This window comes from Brassica rapa, chromosome A09 (assembly GCF_000309985.2).
Source record: "Brassica rapa cultivar Chiifu-401-42 chromosome A09, CAAS_Brap_v3.01, whole genome shotgun sequence".
NCBI classification, from domain to species: domain Eukaryota; kingdom Viridiplantae; phylum Streptophyta; class Magnoliopsida; order Brassicales; family Brassicaceae; genus Brassica; species Brassica rapa.
The window spans coordinates 9009256-9031540 of NC_024803.2; the positions used below are offsets into that span (position 1 = coordinate 9009256).

Genomic DNA, 22285 nt, shown 5'->3' on the forward strand with positions numbered 1-22285 from the left:
TTGGTGAACCTAGAGGTTCGCCCTAAAGGGTGGACCTAAGAATAAGTCATCACAGAAAACCAATAAATGTTACAGTACAAAAAGAAACCATACTTTCTCTGTTTTTTAATATAAGTCATTTTATATTTATGCACGTAGATTAAGAAAACTATTAATTTTTTATATTTTTTAAAAAAAAACATCATTAATTATTTACCTAACCACAATTCAACCAATAGAAAAATAGAAAATATATTACCTTTAGTTTTATAACATTAATTATTAATAAATTTTACATAAAAAACCGAAAACGATATATAATTTAAAACAAAAAAGTTTCTTATATTAAAAAACAGAGGAATTATTATATTTTATTATTTTTGTTATTAAAAAACCATCTTATTATCATAAAAATCAAAAACCCTAAAACAACTTTTCGACTGCCACCACCACTTCATATCTCACCGCGCTCGTCTTCTTCTTCGTCGTTACCTGAACCTGGATAATGGCGGAAACTGAATCGCCGGAGCTCAACTGCGTGTATGTAGATACGAACTTAGGCACTCATCTCTTGATTCTCGTTGACAACCATGAAACCGTCTCCGATTTCAAAGGTGAGAGAACCCCACTTACTCTCGTCTTGTATACTCACTCCATCGAATCTCATGATTGTGGTTTTGCATGTAGAGAAACTTTGCAAGGAGCATCATCAGTGTTTCCCAAAATTTGGAGAAATCAGTGTCTATGCGGTTAAGGTAGTAACGTCTTCGTTGTTTTCATATTATGAATGTTTTGGTTTAGTAAACAACTATTTTGTTTCAGGTTGAACGTCAGAATACAAGGGGTCTCCTTTTCGATTATCACTTGCCAGATTCTATGTATCTGAGTATGGCTTTCGAGGGTGTCAGTCATAACTGCTGGTTTGTGTCTGTCGAGGCCGCCGTGAGTGTGGTTGACAAGGCTGAGCTAATGGATGCTGATGACAAGTGTTCAGACCTTGAGAAGAACAAGGAGATTGCGGCTGATTCTTTAGCTTTAGATGGATATAACAAGAATCAGAGTCTTGAACAAGATTTGGGAGCTGAGAAGACAACAAAGAAGAGGAAGCATGGTGGAAAAATTGGGAAGAAACCTTCAGCTGATCCCAATGATGAGAAAAATAAGGCGACTGCAAGCGATTCTCTGCTTTTTGAAGGGTATACAAAGAACCAGACTCCTGGAGAAGATTTGGAAACTCCAGTAGTTGAGAAGACGAGAAAGAAGAGGAAGCTGAACACTTTGGATGGAGAATCAAGTCTGAAGAAACCTGTGGTTGATGTCAGTCAATCTCCTGCTGCTGCTAGGACTGATGTTGATGGGAGTCATGAGTTATGTGGAAATGTTGCTTCTGAATCTTCACCCAGAGAAAAACTGGATGATATTCTTACGGAAGCAACAGGAAAAGGTAACCTCTTTTTAAAAGTTATATGGTATAGATAGTGATTCTTGTTATACTGTGAAGTCGTAATGCTATTTCTGACTTTATGTAGAGATTGAGATGGGGGAGAAATCTGTGGAAGATTTGGAAGGAGATAAAACGGAGAACAATGATCTGGTGAGCCACCCGGAAAACATTTTGGACACTACCAGTGGGTTGACAGCCAGGCCAGATACAGAGAAAAAGAAAAAGCGAAAGAAGAGATCAGAAGATGACATCAATCAATCCTCTGCTGCTGCTACTGTGAGCGAGATAAACGAACTTCCTGCAAATGTAGATCATGTCGATGCAACTCCTGAATCTCTTCTGATCTCAAGAGGCAATCCTCTTGCAGAAGCAAGTCAGCTAGGTAATTTCAGCTCGTTTCTATCTGCGTTCAGTTCTCGGATAGTTTGTATTATCAACTTATAATGTTATTGGTGATTCTTGTAGAAAATGATATGGCTGAGAATTCTGTTGACGATGTAGCAAAAGATAAAACTGAAACCGACAATCTAGAGAGTCACACGGCAATTCATCTGGACTCTAACAATTTCGAGAAAGAGACAGAGAAAATCTCAAACGATGACATCAATCAGTCTTCCTCTGCTGCTGTTGCTGCTGCTACTATTATAACTTCAGGAGATGTTGTGAATCAGATAAATGAAGTCCATGCAAATGTAGATCTTGTTGATGCTACTCCTGAATCTCTTCCAATTTCAAGAGGAGAAAATCTTGATATTCATTTTGCAGAAGCAAGTCAGAAAGGTAAATCCAGTTTGTTACTGAATTTTATTTTCATATATGCATAATGCATTCTGGTAATGTTTTTATCATCAACTGATAATGTTTTTGTTGATTCTGTGTAGAAAATGAGATGGTTGAGAAATCGGTTGAAGATGTGGGAAGAGATAATACTGAAACTGACAATATAGCGAGCCGCCTAGAAAATCTTTTGGAGACTAACAGTGGGTTGACACCCAGACCTGATACAGAGAAGAAAAAAAAGCGAAAGAAGAGGTCAAAGGATGACATCAATCAATCTTCTGCTGCTATTATAACTTCAATGGATATTGTGAATGAGATAAATGGAGTTCCTGCTAATGTAGATCCTGTCGACGCTACTCCTGCATCTCTTCCTATGACAGGAGGCACCTTTGCAGAGTCAAGTCAGAAAGGTCTTTTCCGTTCTTTGTTGAATAGTGTTTGTGTTATCAACTCGTAATGTTATTGTTGACTCTTGTTCGAGGTTTGTATGAACTAAGATAACAGTGAGTGTTTCGGTCAACTTATATGATGTAATTGCTTGTGTAGGAGATGAGATGGTTAAGAAGACTGATGACGATGTTGGAAGTGGAAAAGCTATACCAAGTGCTGCAGAGAATATCCAGACCGAAAACGTTGAAATGGATGATGCGGACGATGCTAAATCTGTGAAGACTACCAAGAAGAAAAAGTCAAAAAGAACCAAGACCCCAGCTAAAGAAGATACAATGTTTGCTTCTGGTGCACAGAATGTTGAATCTATCGAAGCCGTAGATGGAGAAGGGACTGATAATGTTATCAGAAATGTATTAGATTCTTTGCAGGAAAATGATGAAACTGCGGAAAATGTGGACACAACTGTGAAGAAATCAAGCAAGAAATCGAAGAAGAAAAACTCTTCAAAAGTTGTAGAGTCCCAAGTATTGCCAGTTGAGATAAACAATGCTGCCCTCGAGGAGACTCCTCTCATCAACAACCCTAAAGACACTGATGCATTATTCACGCCAGTTGAGAAAGATGCCGAGAGTGATGCTTCACTTTTGAAAAAAAGTTCTGAGATTGCTGAGGATAATAGCCTTTCCAAGAAAAGTCCAATAGGGAAGGTTGATATGGGAGATAATTTTGGTTGCAGCCCAAATAAAGAGAAGCAAGATCAAGTGGCTGGTGGAGCTAAATCTAAAAAGGAGAAGAAGAAGAAGGGGCTTGATCTTCATCCAAGCGGTTCCATTGCGGGGTCATTGAACTCAGTGAGACCGAAAGAGAAAAAATCTAGAGGTCAACAACCAGCTAGTTCGGGGGCTAGTCATTTGCAGTCAAGGGTTAAGAGTGTACGCAGTGGATCAGTGAAAGCTACTGTCAGCAGCAAGAAACAAGAGGTGAAGAAAAGCTCTAAACCGGTGGTGGCAGTGGACAAGAGGAAGACAAATTTCTTTGAGAATGCTGAGAAGTGTAATTCGTCAGAGGATGAATATAAAAAGACTTCTGATGTCTCCAGCAAAACACCATCAGATTATTCATCAGACAATGATAGTGATGTGACTTCTATGTCTAGGAAGCAGCAAGGTAACCGACAATATGAATCGCAAACGAACATAATATGCTCTTTCTTTCTCTAGCAGATATGCTAAGTTTTTCTAATGGTTGATATGGGCAGGAAACAATCTGGCTGGAGGAGCAAATAAGTAAGTGATACCAGTTAGTGGTATTGTTTTGATACTTATATGGTCATGAAAAATTGTATGTATTGTGAACACACAGGTTTGAAGGGAGCCTACAAGATTTGCTGAGAAGATCAAGCAGTTACAAGAAGGCTTTAATTAGAGCTCAGTCACAACCCGATATAGATGATGACTCTCCGGTTGATTGCGTCCCGGATAGCCAAGGCCTCTAAGTTTGGCCGTTTGGGTTAAGTGTTAGACTAAAGAAACTGAGAAAGTGTTAAATCTTCAAAAAAAGTCACGGTTTTGCTTCTTTTCCGACATTTTATGCCTGATCAGAAGAGTTAGTCACTGTTGCAACATCTATCTATGTTTCTGGCTTTTTTTTTTTGTAAGCATGTTTCTGGCTTTCTATAAACCTTGCTTGTGTTATTATTGGTTTCTCTCTTTGCAAGATCAAGTCAATTACAGAATTACTAGAAAAGCAATCATAAAAATAAATGAGAAAACCGGGTTTTTGAACGGTTTAATATATAAATCACAGACCGAACAGAGAAGCGGGTTCGACCGGTCGTTTTTAGGTTTTCGTCGCATAGTCTCTCTCTCTCTCTTTTCCTGTCGTCGAGAGAGTTAAGAGGTTTGTAGAGACATGTGTTATGCAATTTTGGAAATCAATCTCTTCTTCTTATTCAAATCTAGTCTTGACTTTTGATTGTTGCAGAAACCAATCGAGAATGAGTAGCTTGTCGACATTGAGTTCAGTTTGCTTGGAACAAGGATGCTGGTTCAAGGTTTTTGTTCTCAAATTCACAACCTTTTTTGTATTTGCAGTTTCCATATTGATTATGCAAATGTGTGTTCTGTTCACTTTCTGCTTAGATTAATTTTCTCTGTTTCCCAAAAGGGTGAAAGGAAGATACGGGTGGTAGCGGATAAGCGAGTGAAGAGGCCATCTTCGATGAGCTTCAGAGTTTCAGGGAATAGCGCTGAAAAGGATATTCGTATTGGTCTTCTTGGTGCAAGTGGCTACACTGGTGCTGAGGTCCGTTTTGTACATTCTCAACTTCTATGTTTCAAGTCTTACTTTCATTTGTAATCTTTGCTTGGTTAAGTGATATCTTTTGATTTTGAAACGAATTAAAGCTTAAGTAATGGTATGCATTTTTGTTGCAAGTTTGTGGGTTTATAGGTGTTTGCCTCTTTGTTTAGCTTAAGCACTGTACATATGCAAACCTGTGAGTTTAGCTGTGTTATAGTGTCACCCGTTTTAAGGTTCTACACTATTACATGTGAAATACTGAAAAGTTTCATGTGTGATATATCCAGTCTAGGTAGCTTCTAAGCAGTGTACATTTGCTTTGGAGAAGGTTCTTCTTGCTAACAAAACGATGCTTTTTATTTTATTTTTGAATGGCAGATCGTTAGGCTTCTTGCAAACCATCCGCATTTTGGTGTCACTCTGATGACTGCAGATAGAAAAGCTGGGCAGTCTATGGATAGCGTTTTCCCTCACCTCAGAGCTCAAGTATATAACTCATTTCTTCTACCTGTTCCAATGATACTTTGTGGGTGTGGTGTATAGATGTTTAAAACCATTTTCTTTCTGTCGTCAGAAACTACCTAGATTGATCTCAGTAAAGGATGCAGATTTCTCTACTGTCGATGCTGTCTTCTGCTGCTTACCTCACGGAACAACTCAGGTCCTTTTTTTGTTTTTTTGATTCTTCCCATTGCAAAGTTTGTTCCTAAGCTTCTCGTAGCTCAATGGAAATGAGTTTGTATTTCTCACAGGAAATCATCAAGGGACTTCCCACCGCTTTAAAAATTGTTGATCTTTCAGCGGTAAATGCTCTAAAGAAATGGGTTTTTAATATATTCTTTCTTTCTGTGATATGCCTTATTTAAAGAGTGCTTTCTCCAGGACTTCCGGTTGCGTGATATCTCTGAATATGAAGAATGGTATGGTCAGCCACACAAGGCAGTAGAGTTACAGGTACTTTTGTTCTCTTGATTGTTGGTCTCTTGTGTTCATAATGTTTACTCTTACTGAGTGTCTTGCGTGCTTCAGAAAGAAGTTGTCTATGGCTTAACAGAGTTACTAAGGGATGACATCAGAAAGGCTCGCCTTGTGGCTAACCCAGGCTGTTACCCAACTTCGGTTCAGCTTCCTCTTGTTCCTCTACTAAAGGTTTCTTTTCCTATTTCCTCTAATCAGACTGTCTTGTTTTCACTTCATCTCTAGATAATGTGTTGGTTTTGGTGCAGGCAAATCTCATCAAACATGAAAACATAATCATCGATGCAAAATCTGGTGTTAGTGGAGCAGGTTTGATCTTTACTTTGCAGTCATTATCCATTGAAAAAATGAATGCAGTAGAATCTTAACATAATCTTTCCAATCAGGACGTGGTGCTAAGGAGGCGAATCTTTACTCTGAGATAGCCGAAGGCATCTCTTCTTATGGTGTCACAAGGCATCGCCATGGTATATTATTCAGAAACTGGTCATCACAGTTGAGTAAAGAATGTATATTAAGTTCATTGTTTCTTTCTGTTTTTTGCAGTTCCTGAAATTGAACAAGGGTTGTCTGATGTTACACAATCTAAAGTAACAGTCAGTTTCACGCCGCATCTCATGCCTATGGTACAACAATCTCAAGCCTCTTCTCTACAGTTTTCACTGTAAAACATTCAAAAATAATCCTCGTTGTTTGAGTAGATCCGCGGAATGCAATCGACTATATATGTGGAAATGGCTCCTGGAGTTAGAACTGAAGACTTACACCAGCAGTTAAAATCGTCTTATGAGGTGATGGTTTACTCTTTGTGTTGTACACCAAGTCAATTACTAGTTTTGTTTAGTTATTTATGTTTTCGAAAACGTTTTGTAGGATGAAGAATTTGTCAAAGTGTTGGAAGAAGGAGTTGTTCCTCGGACACACAATGTTAGAGGATCAAACTATTGTTTCATGAATGTGTTCCCTGATCGTATACCTGGACGAGCTATCATAATCTCAGTGGTAAACTATTGCATAACCCTCCATCATCTGCTATAAACGTTTAGTGTTTATAAAAAGAATGTACTTATCTTTTTGTGCGTGTGTGTTGCAGATTGACAATCTTGTGAAAGGAGCTTCAGGGCAAGCGTTGCAGAATCTTAACATAATGTTGGGATTACCCGAAACAACGGGACTCCTACACCAGCCTCTTTTCCCATAAGGTGATGAGCCTTTTAACGGGTAAAGAACAACTTCTTGTGTGTCTAGAAGATTTCTTCTGTCTTAAGTTGTTTTTTTTTCTACTCTTTTACCTTCAAGAATCATTCTAAAGCACCATGTGGCTGTGTTACGACGACAGTGTGGTTTGTTTTATGATTCATTATAAAGACTAAAAGCTCTTCTCTTACCATTATAGATTATTGGTTTTGTTTGTTTGTTAATTACGTTACAGAACTTAAATTGTTGATCCTCATCCTCTTTATTGCAGACATACAGAACACAACCTATAAAATATTCACATTATTTCAAAACTTAACCGAAAATTTTACATTGTAAGGAGTAGGCCTGGGCTCTTTTAACGTAAACCGAAATCCGAACCCCTAACCGAGTGAAATTTTCGGGTTCGGACCGGTCATGGATGTAAGGGAAAACCCGATTGGGTTTTGAGAATCCAGCAATTCGGAGGTCGGGTCGGGTCGGTTATAACCCGTTATCCGATTAAAAACCCGGATTAAACCGAGGTTTAATGACAACACATATACATATGTCGACTCCTCGTTTATACATCGTCTTTTCCTCTTCTCTAGTTCTTTGTCTGAAACGAACCCTAGTTCCCAAAAAGGTCTCCTCGATTAAACCTCTTAAAGATTGCAATGTACAATCGGGCCTCTATAAATCATCTGGATTCTCTCTATTCGGCTTCATCAGAGCTTTCAAGGAATCAATCACAGGTTCTTCTACTTATTTCTTTGTTCTTCTTTGTCTGAAACTCGCTTGAAATTCTCGTTATATAGTTTGAAAACAGTTTAATGTTATAGATTGAAGCTTAAGTAACTTGTTTATATTTCGAATTGAGTTAGAAACTTGTTTAGGATTATCTAAATCGTCTGTCTCTCTGTTTTGTATTTGAAAATTGAAATCAAAATTGGTTTGGACTTGTGCACTGACATATTGTTTCCGTTGAAGCAGATGGACTCAACATCAACACCTGATCGAGAAACCCGTAGCAAAGAAGATGAGGCAGAGTTTCTAACTCCCGACAGTAACAGAGACAAAAGGAAACAATCTAGTGCTGCGAGTTCTCAACCATCTAAAGTGAAGCGGATCCTTCCTACAAGATCAGATGTGTGGGAACATTATACAAGAACTATTTTTATACATTTTTATACATTTTCTTCTATGCAATAACCTTTTAAATATTTTCTATACATTTTCTATAGGTACAAACAGAAGCTGAATGAGATTGGGGTTAGAGAGAAAAGAGATGAGTTAGAAACATACCTCAGAGAAAGTGTGGAAAACCCGGATTTGATGATTGGAATGGAGTATGATGTTCTGTCGTACTGGAGAACGAACTCAGCCAGGTTTCCAGTGTTATCAGAGATTGCTCGAGATGTTTTGGCGATGCAGGTTTCTTCAGTTGCTTCAGAGAGTGCATTCAGCACTAGTGGGAGGATGCTTGAACCACATAGGAGCTGTCTTACACACTATATGGTTGAAGTTCTAATGTGTTCAGAACAGTGGATGAAACAAGATCTGCAGATGGAGTCAAGACTGCCTTCAAATGCACAAGTTCTCGAAGATCTTGCGGATGATGACAGACTCGAAAGAGGTAACACTGATCACTCTTATTCTCTTACTATTTATGTCAACGTATCAGAGTAAAATGAGATGTTCGAGTCACTCTTATTCGCTTTGAGTTCATGAATGAACAATTTTACTTATATTTTGCAGAGAATGGAGATGCAACAGTCTTGGAGTAAGGGTTCTACAAGAAGATTGTCTTTTGTGTTTGGAATTTGAGCAAATTGAAGTTGTTTCTTTAGTACTTTTTATGCTTTTGAATTCGTTGGATGTAAGGTTTTCGTTTTAAGTTCAAACTTATGTGTGTTTGATTTTGGATTATGTGTTTTTGGTTTCGGATTTATGAGTTATTTAAGTTATTTTCGGTTCTTTGACGTCTACTTTGGTTACTTTGGATACAAGAAAACCGAACTCGAACATGATCCATTTATATATCGGTTTTACATGGATCTTGATCAGCTGCACCGAACCGGTCCGAACCCGATGGGTTCCGAACCGATACCATACTGGAAAGTTAAAAATACCGAATGAGACTTTTAAGCTTCAATCCGAATAACCGAAATCCACAATAACCGAACCGAACCCGAACGGTGTACCGAACGCCCAGGCCTAGTAAGGAGGACATGCTTGATGATGATTCAAACCTCAGCTTCCTCGTGACATGGTTCTAATAAGTGCAGTTCTCTCTTTCTATTAGTCTGTAATCACTTTTCTTCTTCCTCCTTCACTTGACTGTAACGTGAATAATCAATCTCTTGCATTGTGATCTAATCGAACGCATGAAAGAACCTTAATATAAGATCTTTTTAATTTTTAAAAAAAAAAACTCATTTCCAAAAAATATACAAAGTTACATTTTCAGAAGGGAATAACAAAAAAAATAATGTTTTTCCAAATGGATTTAATTTGTGTTTCAATCGCTTTATTCAATTTGCTTAGCATATAACAAAGTATAAACTGCTATTATAGTAAATAAAGTTAACCACTTACCAAAAACCAAAAATAAAACAAACAATAACTCAGTTTGAATTATGTATCATGACAAGCAATATGATTATAAATTTATATGTATATCACCCGTGCTTTGATTCCATTGGAAAATAAAATCTGATTGTTTTGGAATGAAATAAAATATAGCAGAAAAAGTTAACATAACTGATAAAATCTGTCAATTCCTAATCCGTTGGCGAAAATAGTGGAGTTGGATCAACAAAACCCAGGCAAAATCTATAGCTGTTGGACAACGTATTGCAGTTTTTAACTGATATTTCTATATGTTAATAACGCCTAAGCAACCTGTTGTAAAGTTACATAAACAATTGTTACGAGGAGCCAAAACACTTATTTTGCAAGTCAATGGTGTGCGATTAAGATATTGACGAACCGGAGTGACCAACGCGAGCACTCAACCCGTTGAGGTATTTACATGAATACCCTTAGATCTAATTCTTGTTTGAATGAGTCGATAACGGTTTGGGACACTTTTTTATCTTTTTTGACACACTAAGACACAACTTGCTGGAGAGACACTTTATCTTGATTCTGAGCTGGTTTCGGACCATTGTGCCCCTCGCTTTCTTAACTGAGACCAAGGTTGAGTAAGTGTTTTTTTATTATTTCTCGCCAACTGGAAAGCGACCGTACAGCCCTGCGTTTCTTTATTAAGTTTTGTTTCTGGGGAATACTTTCTTCTCAACTTTTTCTTTGTTTTTTTGCAAAGTTCTTATATTTTTATTTGTTTTTTCTCAGAATTTAAGACATTTGAAGAAAGTATAATTATTACAATAAATTGTAATTTGTTTTTCTCTATATTTTAACATCCATTTTCATATATATATTTTATATATTTCAACAATTATATAAAAAATGTGTGGACATAAGAAGTGTGGATGCAAAATTGTGAACATATAAGAAATATACGTGGACATGGATAGATAAAAAATGTAGAAAATCTCTTTAAAATTTTCGTGGATGAGGTTTCATGAACTAAGTTTCATGGATGTGTTTTCTTGGACAATTTCTTATATTCCTAATCATCTTACTTAATTTCTTAGTATCTGTGGACAAGTGCTTTATGCATACCGTGTAGTGTTTATGTACATTCCCAACATATTTTTGTGGTCATTATTACAAATTATAATGTATAAAATTTATATTAATGTATAAAATAAGTTATAACTTTTTCTCTTCTACATTTTGATATTCATAATGTATATATTTTTTGTAAAATTATAATAAATTTTGATGTCCATGTGAACGAGTTCTTCTGAACGAGGTTTTGTGGACACTATTTTGTGGATATACATATTTCTATATATCATATAGGATTGTGTGGACGCCGTTTTATGGACATGCATATTTTTATAGAGCATTTCGTCGAACAACTTGAATGCGTTTTTTGTGATTTTCCATTTTGATTTTTTGTCCATTTAACATTCAAATTATTTTCTCAATAAATTAAGTTATTTTACACATTTTGTTTCAAAACTCAAAAATGATTACAGCAGCCAAACAATGAACAAAACCATCAAGGAACAAAATAAATCTAATCCACAAAATAAGAAGACTTTGTACATAAACAAAGAAACACACAATTTTTTTTTTGAAAAGAGGAAAAATAAGAGTAAAGCACATACTTACTTCTCCAACGAAAGAAAATAAACAATTAAGGTAACTATCATCCATCCACTTGGTTTCCTTCGATTTCTTCTTGTTACGTGGTTTCCTCATGATTCCGGCTCGATGGTGAAACATGATCGATGAATCCGACGGAGGAGAACAAGGATCGATTAATCAGACGGAGGTGAAATGGGGATGAAGTGAAACTAGGGTTTGCGATTTGGGAGATCTACTTTCAAAATCGTAGGGAGAGAGATTGTGGTTTTGATTTTTTTGTTTTGACATTCTAATTCGAGACACGTGTTGTTAGGGTGGGTTAACTATAGTTAGATACTGGAAAATGGAGTTTTGTCTGGTTAGGTTAGTCTTGAGGGTATGTGAGACATTGCACATAGATAAAGTGTGTGACATGTGTAAAGTGTCTGATCCTGTAAATTGAAAGACATAATGTGTCTTAGAATGTAAAAATTTCTTCTTGTTTCTCTAGTCTCAATTGACATTACATACGCTCCAGGCTTCATGACGACGGAAAAAAGCAAGCTACAAAGATAGAAAATAAAAACTCATTACAATTACGTTCAAAAGTCTATTAATAAAGTTTTGTATCCTCTTCAGTGACTCCATTGGTTAACTCAGTCTTTGTATTGTATTTGTGCTATGTACCTTATGTTAATACTTTTTGCAGTGATATAAATCGTCAGTAGGTTAACAAACAAAACACCATGTGGTTGAGATTTCATAACATATGCCATATACAAGGATAACATGCATATTATACAAATCCACCTATCTTCTAATTTATTTCGCCATTAATTCAAATATTATTCGTTACTGCCGCGAAATCGGCCACTTCGACCGCGTTTTAGAATATAAGTAAAACACAAACTCTACAAAAAGAAAAACCATTACAATTACGTTCAAAATCTATTAATAAAGTTTTGTATCTCTTCATTGGATAACTCGATCTTTGGATTGTTTGTATTGCGAATATGCATCATGAATGTAAATATGAAAGATTTTCTTTTGCCCTAATAATATGAAAGATTATTGAGACTGAGCTTTATGTTAACACTTTTTGCAGTGTTATCAATCAATCAATAGGTTAACGAAAAAAAGCAAACGTCACGTAGTTAAATATCATTGCCGGATATAAAAATCCATCTATCATTTCGCCGTTTCTTCAATTATTGGTTGACACAATGATTGGATTATACACGTATCTTATAGGTCTAGAAAGGTTAACTTCGTCAAAACTACTAATATTTAAAGGAATTTTGTTTGTTTCCTTCTCATATAATACAAGTCCATGCCAAGATCTCGTTACTAAACAAATCTTAAGCTTAACTCATCAACATCTTAACATAAACACAAAGTCCGTCAAGAAACAAAAAGCTCTTCCCAGAATAAAGAAAATGAAGCTTTGGAACACAAGATTATCGTTTACAATCGTTGTGATCGTTATTTTCGCCGGGCTTCATTTCTCCTCAGGAGACCGCAAGCTACCAAGCACGACGGCGATGGAGGAGTTTCAAGAACGGTTCCGACGATTAAGATTTCACAGTGAGAGAATGCCACCAACAGTTAGCCCCGGCGAGAAGTACAAGCAAATCTACGGAGTTTCAATTAAGAAAATTCCCGGCGGTCCAAACCCACTTCACAACAAATGATACGTAACATATTTATTTCATTTATGTTAAAGTTTTCATTTGAGGAAAAAAGTGAATTACATAGGGTGTGTAAATTATGTATCAGTTGATTGTCTTGTTGTATTAATTTATGTGAGAACTTAGATAGGAAAAATAACTAATACGTATGTAAATGATAAACTAATTTAGTAATTTAGTTTTGTAAATATGAGGGATGTATTTTTAATAATTTGATAATGGGTCGTTGTTTATAAAAAGTATCTTCCATATATATGCTAGTTTGTCAGAGGTCGTAATTTTTAATGTCATTTGTCCAACTCAAATAATTTAATTTTCTTTTCTTGATCTAAGTTTGTCAGTTGTTACTATGAATCTATAGAGAATGTTTTCGTATTAAAATTAGACTGTTTAAAACTTCAAAATATTTTTCAAAATTGATCAGTTAAAAAAAATGATCAGTCAACATGAATACAATGAGCAGAAGCAGACATAAGTCATACATTCATTCACCAAACAGGATGATTGAATTATAGATCGTGAACTTCAATAAACATATAACAATTTCACTTTCATGTTATAGTAAGGCGATAATTACGCATTTACGAGTTAAAAGTCAACAAAATGTGTAAGCACTTTCATTTACGCTTTTACCTTATTCATTCACTTTGTTGTTTTTTAAGCTTGGATGTCCGATAAAAACATATAACAATTTCACTTTGTTGTTTTTTTAAGTCTTAGATGTCCAATAAAAACATATAACAATGTCACTTCGATAAACAAATAACAAGTTCACTTTCTTGTAGTATCCCCTATATATTATTTGAGAAGCATTACAGCTTCTTTTTGTAACCACATGTCATCACTAGGATGATTCTTAGAATCATTATAAAAATATGTTGGTCCATCTAATTATATAATAAGTTTTTTATTAAAATAACAATAAATTCATTATTAATGTACTTCATTATTTTCTTAAATAAAATTTACGGAATTGCCTAATGTGGCTAAAGTATATATGATAATTAATGATTTTGAATAATAAAGATTTGATAAAAATTAGTGTATCTTTTATCATATTTGTTTAATTTTAAACTATTAAATAAATTAAACAACCACAATAACCATATAATCAAAAATTTAGATTTTCTGTATATGTTATATTTTGAATTTTTAAAAACGACTATAAATTACTAAAACTGTTAAAAGTCTCACATTCAAATGATTACAAAATTATATAAGTAAAAAAGTATAATTTAATTAATTATTAATATATATCGTTTTAAATTAAACTATAAACTATATAAAATACATAAATCTTTTAGTTTCAAAATTTACTTTGAACAATTTTTTGGTAAATGTTTTGAACGAACATTGACAACTTATTTTTTTAAATTATAAATTATTATAACTATTAATCCCACAATGAAAATTTTGATATCAGTAATTTAATTTTTTTCTATAAAAGATACAAATGAAAAAAAAAAACTATATGAGTAGAAATCATCATTTAATAGACATTAATATTAAAAATATACTAAAATATACTATGTATGTTAGTATCATTTAAATTTAATTACATATCCTATCAAATATTAAAAAAAATTGGGATTAATAAAATTGATTTATATGTTCACACCAATTTAATTATATATTTAGTACTTACTTACTTTTAATTATTCAATATATATTTATTATTTTATAATATATAAAAATATTTAATATATAAAAATAATTTTTATATATAATGTTCATCCCGCGCAAGGCGTGGATCTTAACCTAGTAATATAGTAAAAGCGATAATGATGCATTTAGGAATCAAAGTCAATAAAATGTGTAGGCACTGCACTGCCATGCGTGTGTCTTCTTTTAATGTAAAAACTAGATTTTAACCCGCACACCTGTGCGGATAACATTTCATTTATAAATATAAAATTTTATATTATTTTGTATATAATAATTTATGATAAGATATTGCTATTATTTTCAAAATAACTAAATAGATGATATATAGTTCTAAATATTAAAATTTGACATATGTTAACCATTTTATTTTTTGTAAATATTATTACATAATTTATGAATATTAATCATTTTAAAAGGTGAATGATATTTTAGTCACTTTAAACGGTGAATGATATTTTATTTATTTATCCTAATGAAAGTATTTTTTCAAAATATATTGGTTTACCAATTCAACATTATTTTAATATGTTTGCACAAAAAACATAATTTTAATATGTAATTCATTAATTACTTCTATTTTAATATAATGTAGAATATACTTATAAAATTTATAAAATTAGCAAATAATTTCATTATAAAATTTATAAAATTAGCAAATAATTTCATTATTTTATTTATAATAAAAATGTAATTAAAATTAATTTATAATAACATTATACTACTAATTGTGAACTTAATCAGTGCATTAATTAAAAGAATATTTAAAATTTTAAAAAGATTTTGTTAGATTTTTTTACAACAGATTTTGTTATTCCTAAAACTAAAATTTAAATTTATAGTTAAAATGAATTTGTTATTAATATCCTTATAATTATTTAGAAATGTTATACATTAAATAAAGACTTATTCTTAACCAATAGGATTATTTTATTTTATATTCGATATCTTTTAAAAAAAGAAACAAAATATTGTCAAATTATATTATGTTTTTAAAATTAAAAGGTAAAAAAAATAGTAATAATTACAAAAAAAATATTTTACGTCTTCAGCATAACATTAAACCCTAAACCCTAAATTTTAATCCCTAAACTCTTAATCCTAAACCCTAAACCCTTGGATAAACTCTAAACTCTAGGAAAAATCCTAAATTCTAGGATAAATCCTAAACTCTAAATCAAAATCACTATACACTAAAACATTCAAGCGTTTAGGGTTTAGGGTTTTAGTGTTTTTTATTTAGAGTTTAGGATTTATCCAAGGGTTTAGGGTTTATCCAAGGGTTTAGGGTTTAGGGTTTAGGATTTAGGGTTTAGGATTAGGATTTAGGGTTTAGTGTTTTGTTGAGAACATTAAAAATAGATATTTTTTTAATTTTTTTTTCTGTAACTATTATTTTTTTTTACTTTTTTTATTTTAAAAACATAATATAATTTGAGAATATTTTGTTTTCTTTTTTAAAAGATATCGAATTTGAAATAATGAAATCATATTGGTTGGTGAACCTAGAGGGTGAACCCAAGAATGACTCTTAAATAAACTAATCTAAACAATAAAAACATTATTTGAATATATGGACCTAGACTTCTAGTATGACTATTTTGTATTAGATAAAAATGGTACTTCTCTTTTAATAGAGAAGATAAACATTTTTACACATGAAAATCAACAACGTTTTATTTTTAAAAATATAGTTTTGTGTGTATGGAAATATTCAAAAGTATAATTAAAAGGTATAAGTATGATCAACATGTGAACATGTAATTATGGACTACACAGATGAAACGCCGGAATGATTCTTGTAGGGAGGGGGTTAACGAGTCTTATTGAAAGATTGGGGGTTAATATCGATAGTAAAAAGATTGGATAGGGACATAACATGCAAAGTTATCAGATCTTATTGTCACGTGTCAACTAACTTATAACCCCCACGTGTCAACGATAACTTAATGTCCCGAGTTACTTTCTTCTGTCCAAGACACACACACAAACCTCTGTTTCAGTCCTAAAATCCTCTCGCGAAAATGCTCCGTCAGCTTCCGCCAACTATCACGGCGGATGAAACGCCGGAATGGCTCCCCGTCGGTTGGATAGTTCACTCCACGGCTTTAAAACGAGGTCGCCAATCTAAGGTAAAGATCTTCACTCTTGTGTTGGCTTCTTTTTGAGGTCTAAAGGAGAAAACTTTTATGAAAGATTTGTTTTTTTTTTTTGGGTTTTGGCTTTGGCTATGTAATGCATGCTGATGGAAGTTTTACACAATTGTTTTGGTTAGACGTACACGCATTTGAAAACGGGTAGGAAGCTCGCCACTAAGGATCAAGTGATTGAGTTCGTTAGGATGGATGAGATTCGAGAGCACAGAGAATCCGCTATCCTCAGAAAGAAAGCACTTGTATGATGATTATGATTCAACACTTCCAAGTTTCAGTTCTTTTTTTTTTTAAAACTTTATTTCGAAGCTATATAACGTTTCTTTCTCTTGTATTCAGTTAAAGGCATTACAAGATGAAGAGGCTGCTAGAGAAAGGGCTTCACGGCTTCATGATGATCGAAAAGCCAATCTGGAGAGTGTTTCTTTTTGTAAAAATCCACTTTATGAGGTAATGGAGTAATCTTTTTTTTTGTTAGTTAATGTATACATTTGTTATCAGAACTGAAAGATGTTTCTTTCTTTTTTTTGTAGATAAATGACAACAACATGTCCAGTGGTTTGAATCCCCACTCAGAGCAAGAAGTAGTGCCACAGTGTCAGACCACTAAGGAATCTGAAGCAGCTTCGTTTGATAAAGTAGAGGAAACCGGGAGCGATTATATTGTAAGAAGTTGTACTAGTTTCTGTTACAAGTATTTTTGGGTTGTTTAGAATCTTGATGGATACAATTTTTTTTTTTTTTTTGACAATTTACAACTACAAGACGTATGATTATAACACGGAGGAAGAAGATTTGTCAGATAATGAATATGTGAATGACAAAGGTTCCCAAGATAATGTGGAGACTTTCTCTAACGTTACCTCTATTCCTGTAAGTTAATTTTCTCTACAGTATGTTTTCTTCTCTAACATGTAATGATGATGTGAGTTTATTTATTGTAGCTACGGTTACAACCAGAAAGGATGACGAAACTGGAGTCAAGAGCTATAACGCAATGTCTACTCGAAGGTAAATAGATAAAAGAATATTTAATACTGACAAGTTTGTTGGCTAGTGAAAGAAACTACATCCTCTCTGAAGAAACATTGTTTCTCTATTGCAGATGAAGAAAAGTTTCAAGAAGTTGAGACCTCGAAAGCAGAAGAAGATGGTTTGAAAGAGGCTCACTTGCAGGATGTTGTGGTTGTTGATAAGGCGAGGGAGATCCCTGGTTTGACTGGATCGTTTACTATTGAAATCAACCTCAATTGTGAACCTCCTTTAGGTGATAGTTTGGTAGAGAAAGACTGGAATCAAAGTGGGAATGGAGGAACAGGAACAAGAAACCAAGAGAGTGAAGAGCCTCTTAAAACTCAAGCTACACATGAAGGAACTGCTAATGAGTTGAGAGGATCAGTCTTTGAAAATTGCAATGCTGGATCATCTGCAGATGATCTCATCAAAACCAATGAGCTTGGTTTAAACCCCTGTCCTGACACACGACAAGAAAAGAACATCAGTGGCTCTAAGAAGCGGAAGAAGAGCGCGGAACCATGTTCGTCTAAGAACATTAAGAAGGGAGACACTGAAGCACAAACTGATAATCTTGGGAAAGGCAAAAGGACACCAAGAAAGCGGAAGGGAGGAAAGGGAAGTTCGAGTGAGAAAACACCTGTTGAATGGCCTGAACCGTGCCCGAACTTCCCATTTGAGCCTCTCAGAACTTCAGAGGATGATGACTCAGTAATCCGAAGGTACCTTGAGCAATACTATACAGCTGCAGGGAGTGCTGATAGTAATAATATACCTTTACCTGATTTCGGATTGCCTAGCTTCTCCAACATCAAAGTCTCACAGAGTGAAGAACATGAATCCAAGAAGTCTCCTGATCCTCCATGTGTAGTAGAGGTAGCAAGTTCAAGCGTACCTTGTTGCGTGTCCATGGTTGCTACTATGCAACAGACAGTTGCAGGGAACTAAAGACACTTCCACAAGCTCTTTAGTTTGAGCTGCGCAATGACCTTAATGTAAGAAAGCACTAGTATATATTTAGATGTATGTATGGATGTGGCTAACAACTGTGTAACTTATGATCCTAAATTAGATTTGTGAAATATTTTCTTAGATGGTCTTTTCTACGCCTGCGGATTTCGTCCTAACCAGCCAAACCGAACCAAAACTTTTGATTTTCGGTTGTTTTTTTTTATAAATAATAACTAGATTTTAACTGGTGTCTTCAAAGTGCGGGATTTTTTCAATTTGAAAATCTAATTTAATTTTTATTATAATAATCTATTATTGTAAATATTATAAGTTCATATTTCGTATTTTCTTATATATGTGAACTAACTATTATTTGGCTTTTTAATTGTACAATAAATTATTTTAATTATATTTGAGTTTGCAAGTTTTAAATTATTGTAATCCAATTTCGATTAGTTAATTAATTGGCTAATTTGTGCTTGTTACCAATGATGGTAACAATACTTTTCATGAATATGTCACAAAAAAAGAGCAGCATAACTTTGTAAATAACTTCAAAACTAATGGTAAAATCCTATTAGGGATTCTACTTTAGTAGTATAGATAAAATTATGTTATTTTGTTTAGATTTGTGTAAAAGCATTTAAATTTTTTTCAGTAAAATTCCTAAATTGATTTTTAGTTTTTTAAATTACATTGGAAGTGTGTTTTTATTTTAAAAAACGTTTAACTTATTTGTTTTTAAATAAATTTTTGAAAATATAATTATATTTTTAAAAACGATAATTAATGAGTTAAATGAAAAGAAAACGTGAATATAGACAGTTGGTCCTATAAATATTTTGACATTAATTATATCTTTAATGAGTACGTTAAAAAGGGGTGTCACATAACTTTGTAAATAACTCCAAAACTAATGGTGAATCCTATTAGAGATTTAGCTTTAATAGTATAGACAAATAAACTGAGTTTTCTGAAACTAACCAAATAACCAAACCAAATTAACTAAAATAGCTGAAAATAAGAACTATTTGAATTTAACCAAAATTGTCACAGTTTTAAATTGTACCAAAATCTAACTGACCAAAAAAACGGTTAGTTTTGGAAATAAAATTAAAACAGAAATTAAACGAAAACTAAATCAAACGGAACCAATTTGTTTGGTTTATTTTGGTGGGATTATGGCCAAACTCGACTATTTAATACCAGAAATATCCAACTCGAATTAACCAAATCCGCAGGGATAGTCTTTTTTAAGTTTACTTCTTCTCATATCCGAACATTGAAACAAGACTGAATCAAGTACTTGACAAAAGAATCAAAATCTCAGGAGTTTTAAATCATAAAATCCAAATTGAACACAAGAGTAATAGGAATAAGAAGAAACTCTTTGAACAAAACAGTCTTTGAAAATGGAAACTCAACAGTTTATTTTCCAAGACTCAAATGAAACAGTAACACCACACATTTGTGTTAATCTCTTTAGTAAGATGCCTCGGAGTTTTTCCAGCCTCCATAAGACTCCTCTTCAACCCCCCTGCTTCGGTTTTCCTAACAAATAACACACATTGTTCTTCAGTGTCACAAACTTAAACATCATTTAAAAAACTAATCAAGAGTGTTGCAAGATAATGTTATAGTGTTTATACCGAAGGTTTGAAGGATAGTGCGATCCAGATCTCGCCTTTGAACTCTCCATCTTTCACCACATTGTATGCACTTGGTGGGATATCTCCTTCCAAGAAGACCGGCTCCAATGGAATGCTGCATTGTTTCAAAACAACATGTATCTCCTTAATTAATTAGATTCCAAAACCAATTTTCTTCTTAACTTGATTATGGTTATTATGAAGAAGATCTTACGTTGCTTCACCAACGGGATCATCCTCTGTGCCAACATCTTTGTCAAAGATTTTGGCTTTAAGCTCTGTTGTTCCTTCAGAGACATTGAAGATAAATGTCTCGTTCCATTCTGGAGTGGTGCCTTGTCCTGCAAACAAAAAGATTCATGATTATTTTCTTCTTCAAGTCTTGGAAACACAATAGGATCTTTGATTCAGAGAACTTTTACCTGATGCAATGTTGCTCTTCTGATCTTGTGTCCGACAAGTGAATTGCACGTAAGGATCCATGCTACCTGTTTATAAAGGCACCACGAATAAGTCAACGAATAATATGCAACCGATCTAACATCTTTGATCTGATTCTTGAGAAGAAATAAATCCAGATTTACATGTCCATAACCATCAATTAGAGATCATAAGAAGACAATGATTAGCAGAAGATCAAGAATGTTAATTTGTGATCAAACATGAATAAAACGGATTCATCAAGATTTTAGATCTTCCACTAATTAAAACACGTGCACATATACACATTCGCAGATTTAACACGTTTCATTCAGACAATCTAGAGTTAAGGTTGTAACAAATAATATCAGATCAGATCTTACTCAGAAAATCTGTGTCCTCAAGACCTTTGGCGCTGACAAGAACAACTTCAAGAGTTCCATGAGGCATTTTTCTTCTCTCTTTTTTCTCTCTTCTGCTTTGTTTTTATTTTTTTTTTTCTGTTTAATTGTCAGAGAAAATGTGAAAGATTGAGATCGCAAATAAAGAGATGTGAGGCTTTTGTCTGATTGGTTGGATTTGTAAGAAAGAAATCAAATTTGTCCTTTTCATTTCCGGATTTAGCTGTCGTGAAACAATGTGCCAGTTGTTTTTTCCCTTCTATAGAAATTTCTTGTAGTGCTATTTTCCTTTATATTAGAGTAATTAACAATAGTTTTTGTTGTTGAAAATAGTTATAAATCTTGATCAAACTTAAAAATATATTCCAAAACTTAAAATACATAAATGACATTGATAGTCTTAGATGTCTTTCCTCAGGGATATTATATTATTACAAATTGAAGTGAGGAGAGCACATCCCAACTGTTGGAATATTATTATTTAAAACATTTTAAAATGTTTAAAGTAAATGTACACATATTTAAAATGTACAAAATTCTATACAGTTTATCTTGTTTACATAAAACTATCATTAAATAAAATAAATCCAACCAATAGAAAAAATGAAGTATTATATAATTGATCACAAATATCAAATATCATTAAATTTTATCTAAAATAATGAAAGCATTACTTATTTAAAATACCACTTAAAATGAAACAGAGGGGTGTTTGATAATACGATGGAGTGGATTAACAAGAATTCAACATATTTTAATTAGTGATATTAATTTAAGACAGTTTTTGAAATTTGACATCTAAGTAAAACTTAATAAAATTAATAAATAAGTTACAAAAAACAATAAGTAAAACTTGATAAAGCCTTTTAGTATATTTTACTAGTTTTCAAAAAAAAATTATATGTGTAAGAAGCACTTATCATCCAATTTTATTATTATAAATGTAAATGAAAATTTTGATATTTAAACATTTAATTAAAATTAAGATTAAACATATTTAGTTAGGGGTATTAATTAAGTGTTTTTTATTTTATTTTTGAGAGAAAATAGTTTACTCAATTTTTATTTTAAATAATCGGTATGATTATTTATC

At 33.2% G+C, this 22285-nt stretch overlaps 5 protein-coding genes across 6 annotated transcripts; 4 read left to right on the forward strand and 1 right to left on the reverse strand.

Moving 5' to 3' along the window:
- The first annotated feature begins 374 nt into the window (after window positions 1-374).
- LOC103838077 lies at window positions 375-4305 on the forward strand. The gene is made up of 9 exons (XM_009114494.3): window positions 375-593; window positions 667-734; window positions 802-1423; window positions 1509-1805; window positions 1889-2203; window positions 2305-2613; window positions 2750-3763; window positions 3855-3882; window positions 3959-4305. The coding sequence occupies exons 1-9, from the start codon at window positions 485-487 to the stop codon at window positions 4089-4091; spliced, it is 2895 nt and encodes a 964-aa protein (XP_009112742.1). The 5' UTR covers window positions 375-484; the 3' UTR covers window positions 4092-4305.
- A 30-nt stretch (window positions 4306-4335) lies between these two features.
- LOC103838075 (probable N-acetyl-gamma-glutamyl-phosphate reductase, chloroplastic) lies at window positions 4336-7294 on the forward strand. 2 transcript variants are annotated; one of them, XM_009114493.3, is made up of 14 exons: window positions 4336-4495; window positions 4580-4649; window positions 4763-4900; window positions 5276-5383; window positions 5472-5558; window positions 5650-5700; window positions 5780-5851; window positions 5927-6046; window positions 6124-6184; window positions 6262-6342; window positions 6422-6501; window positions 6577-6666; window positions 6749-6877; window positions 6969-7262. In XM_009114493.3, exons 2-14 carry the CDS (start codon window positions 4593-4595, stop codon window positions 7074-7076), a joined length of 1182 nt encoding a protein of 393 aa, XP_009112741.1. In that variant the 5' UTR covers window positions 4336-4495; window positions 4580-4592; the 3' UTR covers window positions 7077-7262. The 2 variants fall into 2 exon arrangements, with proteins under 2 accessions (XP_009112741.1, XP_009112740.1); XM_009114492.3 differs by having other exon boundaries at window positions 4430-4649; window positions 6969-7294.
- Window positions 7295-9378: 2084 nt separating this feature from the next.
- On the forward strand, window positions 9379-13178 carry LOC108869785 (CLAVATA3/ESR (CLE)-related protein 14-like). Its single transcript, XM_033279493.1, has one exon. The coding sequence runs from the start codon at window positions 12478-12480 to the stop codon at window positions 12943-12945; it is 468 nt and encodes a 155-aa protein (XP_033135384.1). The 5' UTR covers window positions 9379-12477; the 3' UTR covers window positions 12946-13178.
- A 3035-nt stretch (window positions 13179-16213) lies between these two features.
- Window positions 16214-18870, forward strand: LOC103838074. The gene is made up of 7 exons (XM_009114491.3): window positions 16214-16736; window positions 16880-16999; window positions 17097-17207; window positions 17291-17422; window positions 17523-17630; window positions 17702-17768; window positions 17863-18870. The coding sequence occupies exons 1-7, from the start codon at window positions 16629-16631 to the stop codon at window positions 18717-18719; spliced, it is 1503 nt and encodes a 500-aa protein (XP_009112739.2). The 5' UTR covers window positions 16214-16628; the 3' UTR covers window positions 18720-18870.
- Window positions 18871-19966: 1096 nt separating this feature from the next.
- LOC103838073 (16 kDa phloem protein 2) lies at window positions 19967-21428 on the reverse strand. The gene is made up of 5 exons (XM_009114490.3): window positions 21175-21428; window positions 20794-20859; window positions 20586-20712; window positions 20372-20486; window positions 19967-20273 (listed from the first exon to the last, which is right to left on the reverse strand). The coding sequence occupies exons 1-5, from the start codon at window positions 21239-21241 to the stop codon at window positions 20205-20207; spliced, it is 444 nt and encodes a 147-aa protein (XP_009112738.1). The 5' UTR covers window positions 21242-21428; the 3' UTR covers window positions 19967-20204.
- Window positions 21429-22285: the final 857 nt, after the last annotated feature.

Excerpts from the sequence above, each read along its gene's own strand:
- LOC103838077 (XM_009114494.3), top strand. The coding sequence starts at position 485 with ATGGCGGAAACTGAATCGCCGGAGCTCAACTGCGTGTATGTAGATACG. Across the intron at positions 1,806-1,888 it reads TGCAGAAGCAAGTCAGCTAG|AAAATGATATGGCTGAGAAT; the intron begins GTAATTTCAGCT and ends TGATTCTTGTAG. Across the intron at positions 2,614-2,749 it reads TGCAGAGTCAAGTCAGAAAG|GAGATGAGATGGTTAAGAAG; the intron begins GTCTTTTCCGTT and ends TTGCTTGTGTAG.
- LOC103838075 (XM_009114492.3), top strand. The coding sequence starts at position 4,515 with ATGCAATTTTGGAAATCAATCTCTTCTTCTTATTCAAATCTAGTCTTG. Across the intron at positions 6,502-6,576 it reads CGCCGCATCTCATGCCTATG|ATCCGCGGAATGCAATCGAC; the intron begins GTACAACAATCT and ends TTGTTTGAGTAG. Across the intron at positions 6,667-6,748 it reads AGTTAAAATCGTCTTATGAG|GATGAAGAATTTGTCAAAGT; the intron begins GTGATGGTTTAC and ends AACGTTTTGTAG.
- LOC108869785 (XM_033279493.1), top strand. The coding sequence starts at position 12,478 with ATGATTGGATTATACACGTATCTTATAGGTCTAGAAAGGTTAACTTCG.
- LOC103838074 (XM_009114491.3), top strand. The coding sequence starts at position 16,629 with ATGCTCCGTCAGCTTCCGCCAACTATCACGGCGGATGAAACGCCGGAA. Across the intron at positions 17,208-17,290 it reads GTAAAAATCCACTTTATGAG|ATAAATGACAACAACATGTC; the intron begins GTAATGGAGTAA and ends TTTTTTTTGTAG. Across the intron at positions 17,769-17,862 it reads AACGCAATGTCTACTCGAAG|ATGAAGAAAAGTTTCAAGAA; the intron begins GTAAATAGATAA and ends TCTCTATTGCAG.
- LOC103838073 (XM_009114490.3), bottom strand. The coding sequence starts at position 21,241 with ATGCCTCATGGAACTCTTGAAGTTGTTCTTGTCAGCGCCAAAGGTCTT. Across the intron at positions 20,860-21,174 it reads TGAGGACACAGATTTTCTGA|GTAGCATGGATCCTTACGTG; the intron begins GTAAGATCTGAT and ends CTTTATAAACAG. Across the intron at positions 20,487-20,585 it reads GATCCCGTTGGTGAAGCAAC|CATTCCATTGGAGCCGGTCT; the intron begins GTAAGATCTTCT and ends GAAACAATGCAG.